This window comes from Pelobates fuscus, chromosome 10 (genome assembly GCF_036172605.1).
Source record: "Pelobates fuscus isolate aPelFus1 chromosome 10, aPelFus1.pri, whole genome shotgun sequence".
Lineage (NCBI taxonomy): Eukaryota > Metazoa > Chordata > Amphibia > Anura > Pelobatidae > Pelobates > Pelobates fuscus.
In genome coordinates this window covers 8583350-8601254 of record NC_086326.1, presented here as the reverse complement: position 1 = coordinate 8601254, position 17905 = coordinate 8583350, and the positions used below count along the sequence as shown (strand labels likewise).

General features: G+C 40.5%; 1 protein-coding gene across 1 annotated transcript in view; it reads right to left on the bottom strand.

Moving 5' to 3' along the window:
- Positions 1-1273: 1273 nt before the first annotated feature.
- ACSL5 (acyl-CoA synthetase long chain family member 5) overlaps positions 1274-17905 on the bottom strand; it is a 41485-nt gene continuing 24853 nt past the window's right edge. Inside the window, exons 8-21 of the mRNA XM_063434751.1 lie at positions 17229-17261; positions 16400-16451; positions 14279-14352; positions 10856-10933; positions 9089-9223; positions 8802-8936; positions 7022-7117; positions 6358-6430; positions 5997-6085; positions 5791-5907; positions 3881-4024; positions 3288-3389; positions 2595-2666; positions 1274-1732 (exon numbers count right to left, since the gene is read on the bottom strand). Coding sequence (XP_063290821.1) covers positions 1592-1732; positions 2595-2666; positions 3288-3389; positions 3881-4024; positions 5791-5907; positions 5997-6085; positions 6358-6430; positions 7022-7117; positions 8802-8936; positions 9089-9223; positions 10856-10933; positions 14279-14352; positions 16400-16451; positions 17229-17261 — 1341 coding nt within the window. The 3' untranslated portion in view covers positions 1274-1591. The remainder of the gene's footprint in view (positions 1733-2594; positions 2667-3287; positions 3390-3880; positions 4025-5790; positions 5908-5996; positions 6086-6357; positions 6431-7021; positions 7118-8801; positions 8937-9088; positions 9224-10855; positions 10934-14278; positions 14353-16399; positions 16452-17228; positions 17262-17905) is intronic.

Here is a 17905-nt window from a genome sequence, read left to right as displayed (position 1 = left end):
TAACTCCTACAACCTTGGAACGATTAACCTACATTTGTTCATGCCATAATCCGTACATCTCATGCAGCCTATTATCCACCCGTCGGCTCAAGACTTGCATTTGACACTATTGCCTTCCACTACACGTGACTTTCACTCAGTACGTTACATCTGGCCCTCCGCGGGCAATCCACTATGACACAATTTCAGCCCCTCATTTGGGCAATTCCATACGACATACAGCTTTACAAGGATTTAATACAACTCTATCATACTACGGTTGACTATTCCTCTCAGCCTTGTTAGGCCCATGCATGTCCTTCCTATACAACCATGCACTTCTGAGAACCTAGAACACCTCGTTACACATTTAACCATATTCAGGCATCCTCGGACTGTCATGGTCTTACTTAAAGGGATACTGTAGTGCCCATATCACTTCAGCTCATTGAAGTGGTCTGGGTCCAATGTCCCTTAACCCTACAGTGGTAATTACCTCTGAGGATTTACTCCTTCTCTAGTGGCTTTCTAACAGAATATGTTTTAAAACACATTGGGTGAAATATCCCAGTGCATCCCCTAGTGCATCCCTTCCATCAACTGAAGGAACTGAGGCAGGCATTTAACGTATTGGCTTCATAATGTCAGCACGTATTAAAGTGTTAAACATTTACCCTCTTTTTACGGGCCTAACCGAGTGTTGGCTTCAGCACACCACATCCAATTTCCACCACCACTATAACACGGCTTATTTTCTAAGACCAGGAATATATATATATATAATGCTTGCTCCTCAATCCTGCCTTGCTTGTAACAGAATCTGAGTTCGTCTCAGTTAGTTTATGTACTGTCTGGATTTCATTTTCCTACGGCACAATAATAAGATGGTTTAGGAGCGAGTTCCTTTGACTGGTCCCTGTCAGTGCTCAATGGCCTATGCCTTGTTGGGGCAGTTCTACACAGTTAAGATTTTTCTTCAAAGCAAATGACTGTAAGCTCTTTACGCTTCTCCCCACTCTGGAAATATTGTCCATCGCCTTCAGAGTGTTTCATCACTTGTACTGCTCCATTTACCTGACTCGTAGAGATTTATTCACTAAAACAGAATTCTAATTTTCTAACTACATGATCGCAGCTCGGCGGTTTGCAATGCAGTACAATGCAGACAGGAACCTGCAGTGTGGCCGTGTTTAGACTCTACGAGGGTCACTGTAGAACTCAATGAGGGGTAATACCCCCTCTTTATACATCATTTTTTACAAAGAAATAAACGGACACTGGATGGAGCAGACACTTACTGGTCCCTTCTATAAATTATAAAAACTTTTATTTCATTATTCCTCTTCTAGATACACATACAGTGACTTCCAAAAACATCCCCTCAATGCCACCAGATGGGGCACGTCATTTCATTTTGTTTTCTGAATCACAGGTACATCATAGTCTTCTACTCGGAAAGCGGCTAAATTAGTTCTGCTGGTAAAAACGTTGCTCAGCCGTCCAGCCTTACGCTCTTTCCTCATGTGCACGCGGCTCGTAAAATAACATCTGACTGCGTGTATGACCATGATGCCGCATTCTGGCTAAAAGCTGTTCAGTAAAACTGTTCTCTTTATTCCTGTAGTTTTGTGTATAAGTCGTCTATTTGACTGCGGAAATATTTGGCAACCTCGGCTCTCTTGGCTTTCAGCGTAGGCGTCAGGAAACCATTCTCAACAGTGAACATTTCAGAATGGACATAGATATCCTTAACCTGAGGAAAGACGGCACATTGTATAAGCAGTATTCAATCGCTATGTGACAATTCACAGGAAGTCAAGTTACACAAATTCTAAAACATCATTTTTTATTTCTTAAAGATTTAATTGTGTGTCATGAATTGGTCTCTGGAGTCCCTAAATCTCTTAACATATACCCGGTTTCCCACGAAAATAAGACATCCCTAGCTAGGGCTTATTTTCGGGGGATGCGCGTAATATACGCCTTACCCTGAAAATAAACCCTAGTCTCTAGTTCGCTAATCCCCGAACGTAGATTTGCAGGATTCTATGCCCTAGTGAACTGGTTTATGTTTGAGGGAATTCACCCGAATGTAGACCTGCTTACTAGCACTTGCTACCGTTTTTCCCTGAAATAAGACATCCCCCAAAAATAAGCCCTAGTGTGTTTTTCGGGGAAAAAATTAATATAAGACCCGGTTTTATTTTCGGGTAAAGACTGTATATATCAATATATTTTAAAACCAGTAATTACAAGGCTATAAAGATCCTGTGCAATCATGTCTGCAGACATTATAGAATAAAATATAGGTGAGCGCATTGTAAAGGATTTTATTGTTACATGTTGATAAAACAGACCCTAAATTACCATGGCGACAAGACTTCTAACTCCACTGAAGCTAGTATTTCCATCTCAACTTCAATGGATTCTCCACAAAATATATTGATTTTCAGAATGTTAATGTGTATTTTAATACCAACTTTTCTCGTTTTTGTGTAAATTCATGCCATTAACTATTCACAGAAGTTGGTAGAGGAGTACCGTGCCACATACAGACAGAGCACCCCCCCACCTAAACATCACAAGCCCCCAACTCGCTACTAATCATTCAATACCTGTTCAAATGACTTGAGACCAGCTTGTTTTCCAACTTTAACCATGTCGTCCAGAATGGCTTTCTTCATGACCTGGAATGAAAACCATACACGTTGATGCTGATGATCTGTTACTGCAGGAGATGCCTTATGTACGGGATGGATTGAAATATGTGCAAAGTAACACAGTGTGTCTCGTGAAATGTTTGGATAACAACACTGACAGAAGGAAATTCAGTCCTCCGACAGCGGCGCCATATTTAAACAGAGGACCCTACGCAGTTATTAAAGGGAAACTGCATGTGTTTTTATATTACTTTATAATATTAATAAATATTAACTTGGTAGTATGCTGTTATCCAGCTATACATTAATACAGACATTAGGAATAGTATCCATCCAACTATGAAAAACACAAAGAATAACTCTAAATGAATATTTTATGCCAACAAAGTGAGAATTATCAAGAGTTTAAAGTGAGTTACACGTTTTTGAAAACAGGTGACATTAAACAGCTGCCTTGGAGAGTTTTTACAATTACACTATTTTGCCCTAAAAGTTTAATTTCAATTTGAATTTTAAACCGTTCACAAATTAATGAATAACTCTATTTCTCAGATAGCGCTGCCTGAGCTGGCAAAGCATCATGGGAGACGTAGTCCGGGCTGGAGAGCTGCCGGTTTCCTGGTTAACTCCAGGTTGAATGATACTCGCCTCGTTCTTGCATAGCTCTTCGTACGATCCTTTCAGTCCGTGTTTAGACGCAAAATCAGGCAGAACCTCGTTGTCGGGAATCACAACGCCAACAAGACACGCCTTGAAAATAGATTAGCAATGGCAAATCAGATCACAGTTTGTTAGGTACGGGTTTATTATTTAGCACAGACAGGGATCATCGCCATTTTTGCATATTGTTTCATGTAACTTATTAATTGGCGAAGAAATAATTGCAGGAATAATGTTTAATCCATGCTAGCAGTCGTTAAAGATTACATTTTATTCCTTTGAATTGACGCAAAGGACGTATTTCTTAAACAATGAATTCTAGTGAGCTGGAAACAGAACTGCAAAATTCAAGCTAAAAGATCCAAATGTGACTATAGCGGAGATGGCGAATTATTCCAATTTGGTCATTTTTTTTATTTTACTTTTTAATTCACTGTTTAGTGGATAAGCTCCCAAGTCACGTTCATCATAAAATAAGCACTTTAATGTTTTTTCGCCAGATTTGATGGGCAGCTGGTGGTGGGTACAGGCAAAGTGCTGGCTATGCTGACTTTATTAATTGGGCAAAAAAGGGCCCCTACCTTTAAACTGTCTCCGTGTACAAAGACCTGGGCCACGGGCGCGCTCCTCACGTACACGTTCTCAATCTTCTCCGGAGCAATGTATTCTCCCTGTGCCAGCTTAAAAATATTCTTTTTCCTGTCAATTATTTTCAGGGTTCCATTCTGTAAGAGAAAAGAAAAACATTTCCTTAAGAGGGTTTGAAAATCCCTGGAGTGCTATTTAGCTGCCATGTCACGTCGCAAGCCTTCCCATCCCAAGGTTTCTCATTTCTGTCTGGAAACCCGTCATTTTTTGTTAGGGCAGTACATGAAAGCGCTGACCTTCCATTTGTAGATATCCTATACTGCAGGAGAGAAATCGGTTGACTAAGATTCGAGCCAAATTTCTTAATGAATGCATTGATTTCCCTCTTGCAGCATATTGATGCTACATACAGCAGCCATACAGATGGAGAGTGACATGTCTAGTAAAACATGATGGATCTTGTAAACCCATTGTCCATCCAGAGGCTGCAGAATAATGGAGTCAACATCCCGTTATCCTCATCAAGTGCATAATGGGAGTGGCAGTGCACAGCGGCTGGAGATCCCCTGGGTCTGTGTTAATGCTAGATACACTCATTAGTTAGTCTTGTCATGTTACAAGTCCATGTGTCACGTTACAAGCCCACATAACTTGGCTTATTCTCTGGCTAGTAATGTGTGGTTTCTCTCTCAGCAGGTGCAATACCTGAAGCTACTTACTGCCCTAAATTGGCCCCAGTCCCTCGGAGAGCCCTTAATCTGGCCCTGGGAGTATTGCTTTTTAATGAAAGACACACAAGCTTGTGGTTTCATCTTATTAATACCTGTCTGTGGATAATTCCCAGTTTGTACAGAGGTGATGGCTCTAATCTCAGTCTGCTTTTTAACCCTCTCACAGGGATATTCACTGAACTCCGAATTAAAGTGCATTCAAACCCAAATAGAAGAATATTTTATTGCGCAACGTTCTGGGTTCAAAGTGGGAAAATAAGTGTTTGTATCAAGGACGACTTCCCTTGTTAGCCCATATTTTTTTTTTTACCAGTTTATTAGATAAAGTCTAAATGTTATTTTCTTTGCCTCTGAGTTTGAAGTATTTATAAAGAGGCTAATACATTAACGAAAATAATTAATACTTTAACAAAAAACTATTGTACAAAAATGCTGTACTGAGCGAAAAGCGCAATGTCTAACACGAACCGATCGGCGTTCAAGAAATTCATATAAATGATTCCCTCCGACACGCAACAATTCAGGTGAATATTTTAATTTCTATGCACTATACGTATTCATTAACCCTTTCACCCCCAGCCCAGTGCACACACAGATGGAAACACTTGTGACATTTTTCTTATTTTGCCAATGGTGATATCGCCATTTGGTGTGCGGTGGCTCAGATGTAGATATACTTACCTGATGGCCCCTGGGGTCACCACCATCATCTTTCTTTAGCTTGTGGCATTTTATCCGCCAGAAACCCAAGTCAGTGCTCTACTCATGGGCACGCACGAGACTGCAACACTGATGTTAATGGAGGAACCTGCAAGACCGCGAGATCCTCCATTGATATCGTCTGATGATGAGCAAGATAATGCCTTACTCTTCCAGCTGTCGCTACTGATGCCCAGGGGAACCAGACACATTGACAGAGGTAGCTCTGCCTTTTGTTAAGTTTTTATCAAGCAAGTTCTGTTTAGGGTCACGCTGACACTTTAATCAGGAAAGGTTATTAACTAAATTGTCAATTCAAAATAATTTTCACATTAATGGCCAAAATAGCTGATCTGGATACATTCTAGAAGTCAGCTATGTGTTCAGTTTAGTTGTTTTGGTAGAAAGCTTGGCAATAACCCTGCAAACATGTAACCACACGTGTGAATTATTGACATTGAACGTGGACGTACCGGCAGCCATTTTCCGATATCTCCAGTATGAAGCCATTTATCGTCATCTAGAGCTTCTGCCGTCTTCTCTGGATCCTTCAGATAACCTTTAAAAACATTAGGCCCTTTGATGCAGACCTGAGGGTAACAGTTGGTGAACATATTAAAGTGATACATGTTACAAACAGTGATACGTTACATCCATCGAACCACGGGATCCAACCTACCTCTCCTTCTCCATTGGATGCAAAGTAGTTCATATCGACGACATCGACTAATTTCACCAGATTACACGGCAGCGGAGCACCAACATGACCTGCAATCGGGAGTTAGAGACATGGCTTGGGAATGTTTTTGGAACTCACAATTGCTTCGTAAAGTCTGAATTTCTGGGAATTTGAATTTCGGATTTTAGGCAAAGTAATCAAATTGGAGACAAATCTCCCAATCGCCTGTTTTCAGTTTAGCGGCTGTGTCCTAAAATGTGATATATACTGTGTATTCACTCTCAGTGTTCTACAATTCACACTTTAGTATATAATCCTATAATTTCCCCAACAGTGAGTTCTCCAATCTCCGTTCACCTACCGGCTGTCCAGTCTCCTGGCGTAGAAAACGTACATCCCGCCCCACACTCAGTCTGACCATAAGCTTCAAATATCTGTATTGATTAGAATGGGTTGACGTTACATTTTGCAGTTTCTCGCAGATAATATATCCCTTTTTTTTTTTTACAATTACCACCTCTACTTCTGAAATAAAATGAACAAGTATCCTGGATTTCCATTGGAGAGAAATCATTTCCTCCCACATGTTTTTAAATGTTTGTTTTCATGGTAAATATTAGTGATTGTTTGATCCCTTTATAGTAAAAAATTTTTAATATAAAAAGTTATTCCGATTTTTATGAAATGTAACAATAGGTTTACAAGGGCATAACATGACTACAATAATAAATAATACATTCTTTAAAATATTATATTGAAAAAGAATTAAATATCATGAAAATAATGTATTACAGTAACCCCAACAATCATTAACCCGTGAATGTAAGTTAAATTAAGTTCTTTATGCTTGACTTTCCAGTAATAATTTTCAAGTTTCAACATGTGTTGCAGGAGAAAGGTTTCCTGTCTCACAGAAGATTTCATTGTAACTTGTATTTTATTCATTGTTTTATAGAATAATGCCACATTTATAACAGATAAAATAAGGTGTATGGGAGTTACCCAGATCTTTAGAGATCACTTACTTGACAGCCCAACGCGGCTCTGAGGAAAGACAGAACATTTTCTGAAATGGGAGCTGCAGCAGTCACCATTATCCGGACACGGCCGCCCATTGTATCCTACGGTAGAATACATGTGAATGAGTTATGCTCCTTTATGTACCAGAATTTGATGGTGGAAGAAGTGAGATTTCAGACCAGGGATTAGAAATTTTGATTACATGGGTTAGACCATAGGAAGAGGCAGATAATACTGGAGCGGTTAGACCATAGGAAGAGGCAGATAATTCTGGATCGGTTAGACCATAGGAAGAGGCAGATAATTCTGGATCGGTTAGACCAAGGAATAGGCAGATAATTCTGGATCGGTTAGACCAAGGAATAGGCAGATAATTCTGGATCGGTTAGACCAAGGAATAGGCAGATAATTCTGGAGCGGTTAGACCAAGGAATAGGCAGATAATTCTGGATCGGTTAGACCAAGGAATAGGCAGATAATTCTGGATCGGTTAGACCAAGGAATAGTCAGATAATTCTGGAGCGGTTAGACCAAGGAATAGGCAGATAATTCTGGAGCGGTTAGACCAAGGAATAGGCAGATAATTCTGGATCGGTTAGACCAAGGAATAGACAGATAATTCTGGATCGGTTAGACCAAGGAATAGGCAGATAATTCTGGAGCGGTTAGACCAAGGAATAGGCAGATAATACTGGATCGGTTAGACCAAGGAATAGGCAGATAATACTGGATCGGTTAGACCAAGGAATAGGCAGATAATTCTGGAGCGGTTAGACCAAGGAATAGGCAGATAATTCTGGAGCGGTTAGACCAAGGAATAGGCAGATAATACTGGATCGGTTAGACCAAGGAATAGGCAGATAATACTGGATCGGTTAGACCAAGGAATAGGCAGATAATTCTGGAGCGGTTAGACCAAGGAATAGGCAGATAATTCTGGAGCGGTTAGACCAAGGAATAGGCAGATAATTCTGGAGCGGTTAGACCAAGGAATAGGCAGATAATTCTGGATCGGTTAGACCAAGGAATAGGCAGATAATTCTGGATCGGTTAGACCAAGGAATAGGCAGATAATTCTGGAGCGGTTAGACCAAGGAATAGACAGATAATTCTGGATCGGTTAGACCAAGGAATAGGCAGATAATTCTGGATCGGTTAGACCAAGGAATAGGCAGATAATTCTGGATCGGTTAGACCAAGGAATAGGCAGATAATTCTGGATCGGTTAGATATTAGTGATTTATTGGTTATACTTCTTGATATTGGGTGTATAGAAATAGAAATACTGTGTAGAAAATCTGAAACCTGTGGAATTCTGAAAGAATATATACTCCCTCTAAACTCTAGCACTCACCAAGCAGCCCTGTAACAACCATTTTACTTTTAAATAAAATGAACCCTTTCATTTAATTACCTTCTAAAGTATCCCCTGGCGTGCACATACCATAATATGGATTTAGGCAGATTGTTAGATGTCCGGTTCGATTGGTACATTGACTAATCAGATCCTTTTAATCCAGAGCTAGACAAAAAGTATATTCTCACCCACATGCAGACTTTGGTGGGATCTATAGTCCCAAAGCAGTTGGAGAACTGCCTTTTGGCCACCTCCAGTCTCTCTTCAAGTTACAATGGATGCAAGTTTGGTCGCCTTTGAGCACAGGCAGCCAATCAGAAAGCTCAGATCCAGTGCGGAGGGAAGCAGATGGTATAAACATGTGAACAAGCAACTTCATTTAAATCTTTTATTTCAATTGGTTTAATGTAAAACAGTTAATGCCTCACCTGGACTTTCTTAAATATAAATTTGTCCCAGATGCTGTCGTTCCTGATAATACCATTTTTTACTTCTGAAAACTTCCTCGCTGCGGCAAATTCCAAGAGGTGTTTCTTGAAAGGTGTCTGTGCTCCACTTTGTATCTGAGAAATGAGATATGTTTCATCTTACTAGTCTGCTCCTTTTAGTTTTAAAAAACATGGTTAACCTTGTTTGGGGAAACATCTTAGAGACAAATTGTACCAATGTCAATAAATAATAAGAGGTTAAGATCCCTAATCTGGCATGCACAAACCTTGTCGTAAATCCTGTTGAGCAGCCTTGGAACAGTTGGAAACACAGTTGGCCTCAGAGTTTTCATGTCCTCTGTCAGTAACCGCACATCACCTTGAAAAAATCCCACCTTGGCTCCAGAGCAGAAGATGACGGCCTGGAAAGACAACACTTTATCAGTACAGTGCCAGGAAAACGAGGCAGTATTATACAGTATTAATTCCTTTTTACCCACTACTAGCACTTTGAGTAGGCACCATGGGGTCCTATAATGATCTCTGTCCGGTACTATGCTGGGTTTGGTTAGTGCCACCCATGGGTCCTGGTCCATCTACCTGTATCTCCATATGTAGTCTGTGCTATAGGTATTAATTACCCGCCCTCTGCTATGTATTGTGGGAGTGGACTCTCATGCCTAGCAAGGTAATGAGTTACATGGAATTCTTCCACTCTGTAAGACAAAATCTAGGCATTTCTAAAAACGATTCAAAAACTATTCAACTCAAATGGAACAAAGCTGCAGAGCTGCCATCAGGTGTGAAAGCCCATGGTATGCTAATGGGCCACTAGGGAGTCTACTTGAAAGCTTTATGGCACTGTGGACATGGTGTAGGTGGGAACCAGATATATAGAAAGATGTAGAACAACCCAGGGAACTAGATATACATAAAGCTCTAGAACAACCCCGGGAACTAGATATACATAAAGCTCTAGAAAAACCCGGGAACTAGATATACATAAAGCTCTAGAACAACCCCAGGAACTAGATATACATAAAGCTCTAGAAAAACCCGGGAACTAGATATACATAAAGCTCTAGAACAACCCCGGGAACTAGATATACATAAAGTTCTAGAACAACCCCGGGAACTAGATATACATAAAGCTCTAGAACAACCCAAGAAACTAGATATACATAAAGCTCTAGAACAACTCGGGAACTAGATATACATAAAGCTCTAGAACATCCCGGGAACTAGATATACATAAAGTTCTAGAACAACCCCGGGAACGACATATACATAAAGCTCTAGAACAACCCTGGGAACGACATATACATAAAGTTCTAGAACAACCCCGGGAACTAGATATACATAAAGCTCTAGAACAACCCAAGAAACTAGATATACATAAATCTCTAGAACAACCCTGGGAACGACATATACATAAAGCTCTAGAACAACCCTGGGAACGACATATACATAAAGTTCTAGAACAACCCCGGGAACTAGATATACATAAAGCTCTAGAACAACCCAAGAAACTAGATATACATAAAGCTCTAGAACAACCCGGGAACTAGATATACATAAAGCTCTAGAACATCCCGGGAACTAGATATACATAAAGTTCTAGAACAACCCCGGGAACTAGATATACATAAAGCTCTAGAACAACCCTGGGAACGACATATACATAAAGCTCTAGAACAACCCTGGGAACGACATATACATAAAGCTCTAGAACAACCCAAGAAACTAGATATACATAAAGCTCTAGAACAACCCAGGAACTAGATATACATAAAGCTCTAGAACAACCCGGGAACTAGATATACATAAAGATCTAGAACAACCCCGGGAACTAGATATACATAAAGCTCTAGAACAACCCAAGAAACTAGATATACATACAGCTCTAGAACAACCCGGGAACTAGATATACATGAAGCTCTACTTTTCACAGTGATTGACAGTTGCACAATGAGGATATTTAACAGCAAGTAACTGACAGACACACAGCTACATATGTCTGTCTTCCTGCTGAATGTAACAGTAAAACGTTTTACCTGCACCACTCTCTCAAACATGTGCGCCATCGGTAGGTAAGAAATGGTTATATCAGACGCCACGGGAGCAAATGTGCTCTGTACAGAAATAAACGGTCTCCAATCAGTAATTCATCAATATCAACCGTATCAATATACATTATATCAAAAAAAATATATTAATATCCATCGTATCGATATACATTATATCAATAAAATATATATTAATATCCACCATATCAATATACATTATATCAATAAAATATACATTATATCAATAAAATATATATTAATATCCATCGTATCGATATACATTATATCAATAAACACATATATTAATATCCACCGTATCTATATACATTATATCAATAAAAATATATGTTAATATCCATCGTATCTATATACATTATATCAATAAAATATGTATGAATATCCACCATATCTATATACATTATATCAATAAACATATATATTAATATCCACCGTATCTGTATAAATTATATCAATATGTATTCGATCAATATATTATACATTTAATTAATATACTTATATAACTATACATTCTATTAGTACATAGTATATAAATACCCACGTTATTAGTATACATTATATCACTATATTATATAAATATCTACCTTATTAATATACACTATATAAATTTCATGCAATATAATATATAAATATACACTGTATCAATATACATATATACACACACACACACTTTTACTGTATCAATATATTATATAATAATACCATTATTGTACCATTGTATTAATATAAAGTAAATAAATATACATTATATTAATATATGAAATGGATCACACCCTTTATCATGACAGTGCAGTATATCCTTTACCCAGTAAAGGGAATTGGGGGCACATGCATTCTGGAGGAATGGTGCTGCCGTAGTGACCAAATTCATACAGAACACAGATTAAGTTACAGCACACACATAAAAACACAGTTTACAACTTTATAAGGCTACTTAAAATCACCTCTCAAATATCTGCATTCAATTTCATCATATGGCCACAATGTTTGAAGCCCACCACTACTTCACAGTACCCCAATATCGGTGGGTCCTACACTAGTTACATCACAGTACCCCAATATCGGTGGGTCCTACACTAGTTACATCACAGTACCCCAATATCGGTGGGTCCTACACTAATTACATCACAGTACCCCAATATCGGTGGGTCCTACACTAATTACATCACAGTACCCCAATATCGGTGGGTCCTACACTAATTACATCACAGTACCCCAATATCGGTGGGTCCTACACTAATTACATCACAGTACCCCAATATCGGTGGGTCCTACACTAATTACATCACAGTACTCCAATATTGGTGGGTCCTACACTAGTTACATCACAGTACCCCAATATCAGTGGGTCCTACACTAATTACAACACAGTACTCCAATATTGGTGGGTCCTACACTAGTTACATCACAGTACCCCAATATCGGTGGGTCCTACACTAATTACATCACAGTACTCCAATATTGGTGGGTCCTACACTAATTACATCACAGTACCCCAATATCGGTGGGTCCTACACTAATTACATCACAGTAACCCAATATCGGTGGGTCCTACACTAATTACATCACAGTACCTTAATATCGGTGGGTCCTACACTAATTACATCACAGTACTCCAATATTGGTGGGTCCTACACTAGTTACATCACAGTACCCCAATATCAGTGGGTCCTACACTAATTACAACACAGTACCTTAATATCGGTGGGTCCTACACTAATTACAACACAGTACTCCAATATTGGTGGGTCCTACACTAGTTACATCACAGTACCCCAATATCGGTGGGTCCTACACTAATTACATCACAGTAACCCAATATCAGTGGGTCCTACACTAATTACAACACAGTACCCCAATATCGGTGGGTCCTACACTAATTACATCACAGTACCTTAATATCGGTGGGTCCTACACTAATTACAACACAGTACCCCAATATCGGTGGGTCCTACACTAATTACATCACAGTACCTTAATATCGGTGGGTCCTACACTAATTACATCACAGTACTCCAATATTGGTGGGTCCTACACTAGTTACATCACAGTACCCCAATATCGGTGGGTCCTACACTAATTACAACACAGTACCCCAATATCGGTGGGTCCTACACTAATTACATCACAGTGATGTAGAATTATTAAAAAATCTTTATTGTACTTGTATTGAATTATTGCACTAACTCCATTTTAACCTGATGCTGTGACAAATCCTCCATTTTGTCCTCCTAACCTGACTTCTTAAATCCTCCATTTTGTCCTCATAACCTGACTTCTCCATATGAAAACTACATTACATGACAGAATTGCTCAGCACATCTAACACAATAGACAAAGACTGTATTTTTCCATAAAGATATGACTAACCCAGGAACTGCTGAATTTCCCCTAACTCGCAACATAGTATAAATTGAAGGCCATGAGAACACTGTAGTAATGAAATGTTCTATTCATAAGAGACCTTGCACCTGACCACGAGATCTGACATCACCGACCGTGTAAAATGACGCTCAAGACCCCCTTGTCCCCACCCGTGTCCAAAATAATACCACCTCTTGGTGGGTGGACACAAAGCTAACCACTTAGTTTTTGATCCAATTAATAATATTGATGGGTGGACACTGATATAGTCACATAACATTTAATCCAATTAATGATGTTTATTTGTTATTATCTGATATTCAATGATGATGTCATTTTGCCTTTAAAAAGATCTGCATAACTGTTTTCCAGTCAGATTGCATTAAATTTTCTGAAGTGCTTTTAACCTGAACTCCATGTGTCAGTGTGAGCTTACTTCTGCGTATACGCAATTTAATCATCTCAGATTTGGACAGGAACAGATAGACATTTAAACATATTTGTTTATTTCTAAATTAATCTACATCAACAGTACCTTAATATCGGTGGGTCCTACACTAGTTACATCACAGTACCCCAATATCAGTGGGTCCTACACTAATTACATCACAGTACCCCAATATCTGTGGGTCCTATACTAATTAATTCACAGTACCCCAATATCGGTGGGTCCTACACTTACTACATCAAAGTTCCCCAATATCAGAGGGTCCTACACCAATTCCAACATCAGAGAAAATAGTGCTAGTGCTAAATAAACTAAAGTGTGGATATAATAATCTGCTGTTAGAGCTTTGTGAATATTTATAATGCAAAATTAATGTATTATTAAAATAAATGCAATTCAAGCAATTCAAAACTTAAGTAATAAGTATTTATTGTACGTGTTAGTTATTTTTTGCAATCATATTGCTAGCACAGTCCTTTAATTTTATTATATTTATATTAAACTATAGCTGGACTGAGACTCCCATCACTCTTCACCTCCGCTGAGGATTGTGCAGAGTGTGGATAAGACTGGACTCTTACCTCTGTGTTTTTTAGCAAGCTGGCTGTGTCTGCTACCACATTTTCATGGGTCAGCATGGCTCCTTTAGGGTCACCTAGTACAGGGATATGAGGAAACATTCATAATATGAGTGAACACAAACCATCAGCATCTCCCAACATTTCAAACGAACAAAGAGGGGCACATGAAGGTTCGGGTGTGAGTGGGTCTCTTCTGAGATATTTTAGAGTATGGTCTCCTCCATGCCATAGGAAGGGCTAGCAGTTTATTTAACCTTTGATGCTTTGATGGGCTGTCCCCATTGCCCGGATAGACCCTGCACTTTGCTCTGACTGGCAGCGAGGCCGGGTAGGTTGTACACCCTAATCACTGTGAGTCTGGCCTGGGCGGATCCTATCAAAGGAGAGGAGGGACTGTAACCCCGCCTCTAACGCTACTTGTAACCCGGCCTCTTATCCTGCTTGTAACCCCACCCTATACTCTACTAGTAATCCCGCCTCTTTCTCTACTTGTATCCCCATCATTTATCCTGCTTGTTTCCGCCCATTACTCTATTTGTAACCCTGCCTCTTATCCTGCTTGAGACCCTGCCCATGACTCTATTTGTAACCCCGCCTCTAACTCCTCTTATAACCCTGCCTCTTATCCTGCTTGAGACCCTGCCCATTACTCTATTTGTAACCCCGCCTCTAATCCTGCTTGAGACCCTGCCCATTACTTGTAACCCCGCCTCTAACTCCTCTAATAACCCCGCCTCTTATCCTGCTTGAGACCCTGCCCATTACTCTATTTGTAACCCCGCCTCTTATCCTGCTTGAGACCCTGCCCATTACTTGTAACCCCGCCACTAACTCCTCTTATAACCCCGCCTCTTATCCTGCTTGTACCCGCCCATTACTCTACTTGTAACCCCGCCTCTAACTCCTCTTATATCCCCGCCTCTTATCCTGCTTGTACCAGCCCATTACTCTACTTGTAACCCCGCCTCTTATCCTGCTTGAGACCCTTCCCATTACTCTACTTGTAACCCCGCCTCTTATCCTGCTTGAGACCCTACCCATTACTCTACTTGTAACCCCGCCTCTTATCCTGCTTGAGACCCTGCCCATTACTCTATTTGTAATCCCGCCTCTTATCCTGCTTGAGACCCTGCCCATTACTTGTAACCCCGCCACTAACTCCTCTTATAACCCCGCCTCTTATCCTGCTTGTACCCGCCCATTACTCTACTTGTAACCCCGCCTCTAACTCCTCTTATAACCCCGCCTCTTATCCTGCTTGTACCAGCCCATTACTCTACTTGTAACCCCGCCTCTTATCCTGCTTGAGACCCTGCCCATTACTCTACTTGTAACCCCGCCTCTTATCCTGCTTGAGACCCTACCCATTACTCTACTTGTAACCCCGCCTCTTATCCTGCTTGAGACCCTGCCCATTACTCTACTTGTAACCCCGCCTCTAACTCTATTTGAAACCCCGCCTCTTATCCTGCTTGAGACCGTGCCCATTACTCTACTTGTAACCCCGCCTCTAACTCCTCTTATAACCCCGCCTCTTATCCTGCTTGTACCAGCCTCTAACTCTACTTGTAACCCCGCCTCTAACTCTATTTGTAACTACGCCTCTAACTCTATTTGAAACGCCGCCCCTAACGTCACTTGTAACCCCGCCTCTAACTCTATTTGAAACCCCACCTCTTATCCTGCTTGTACCCACCCATTACTCTACTTGCAACCCCGCCTCTTATCCGGCTTGAGACCCTGCCCATTACTCTACTTGTAACCCCGCCTCTTATCCTGCTTGAGACCCTGCCCATTACTCTACTTGTAACCCTGCCTCTAACTCTGTTTGAAACTCCGCCTCTTATCCTGCTTGAGACCCTGCCCATTACTCTACTTGTAACCCCGCCTCTTATCCTGCTTGAGACCCTGCCCATTACTCTACTTGTAACCCCGCCTTTAACGCTCCCTGTAACCCCACCTCTTACCATGCATGTAGCCCTTCCTGAAACGCCCCCCCTCTAACTACTCCCATTTAACCCTACCTGTGACCCCACCTGTAACGTTGTCTCTAACTCTGTATATCCAGTACGGTGCTGGCAGTATGTACTGACAGAATATTTATTCTAAGAGGGTTTGTACCTGTAGTTCCACTGGTAAAACACACCACACACAGGTCGTCTGGTTTCGGTGGCTGAAGGCAAAGAGAACAGGTTAAGGTACAGGCATCATTCACACCAGTCCTATCCAGCCCTGGCCCTACATCTGTGAGACTACAATTCTAACAATCCTCTGCCCACTGGGAATTGTTGTCCCACAAACAGCTGGAGGGCCAGTATTGGACAGCCCTGTGTTGTATTAAAGGTAGCTAACCATAAATAAAATGATATGATTCATAGCCCAGCCACCCCTTTAACTACGTTACAATCACAGCCTTCATTCTCTATACACACTGTAAATATTACATCTCGCCCCCCCCCCCTCTCAGGAACCCAGATTATTTAACGAGTGACATCATTGTGATGTTATCCCTTCCGTACTGTCTGTCAGACACGATACCGTTACCATTATCTCTCTCCACACCCACACATCATATAAAGCTTTGATTACCCAAACGGTGGGCAGCAATCGCACACATCGCCCCAAACTCACAGCTGTCATCTTAATACACAATCCCATGTCTCTCAACCTCTTCCAGATCAGAGATAGAAAACTGAACGCAGAAAAAAGGCACAAAGTGAGAATTTATCGTGAATTAGAAAATAATTTAACATTTCAGGATAAAAGGGTAGATGGCCTGGAGATATCTTCCAGAATTCTGTAGGTCTAATACCTTGGTGACTATCCCAGCAGCTGTTCCCAGCTGTGGGCAGAACGTTGGCCAGGAAGTGTTCTAATAAACCATTGTATCTATCACTAGCTCCCACACCATGCGCAGTGCACTCTGAGCTCACGTTATATGAAGACTTACCACAGGCTTTTTAAAATGTTCTTTACCCAGGAACTGCAGGAAAGAGGGAGCATGTTACTGAATATTCAGACCTTTAATAAAAGCATTGATCCCTGACACTGGTGGCCATGCCAGCTCCTGCTTGGGATTCAGTCATTCTAGTTTAAAGAGTCCATGATTACCCCATGGAATGCTGGGAGATAATCAGCAGAACTCACAAAAGCACAGTTTCTGATTGCTTCTCGGCATTACTGACAATTAGCAGACATTTTTATTGTTAATAAGTATTTGGGTGATAAATCAATGGGATTTGGTCCTTAGGGGCAGGTGGGTTGGCGCCCCACATACACAACATTTAAAATATGTAACTAATCATGGGATATGTGGAGCTATTTTTGACAAACTTACTCTGCTCTAACAGAGTTCCTGAGCTCAGCCATTCAATGCCGGCTGTCACATTCTGTACAAAGGAAGGCCTATTGTCTGCTCTGTGATTGGATAACAGCACCAAGGGAGGTTTTTGTTTCCCAATTAAGTGTATCTATACGGTATTTATAGTATGTATCTACATGTTTATCTATAGGTATGTATAATATGTGTCTATAGGTGTTTATAGTAAGTGTCTATAAGTATTTATAGTGTCTATAGGTTTATCTATAGGTATTTATAGTATGTGTCTATAGGTTTATCTATAGGTA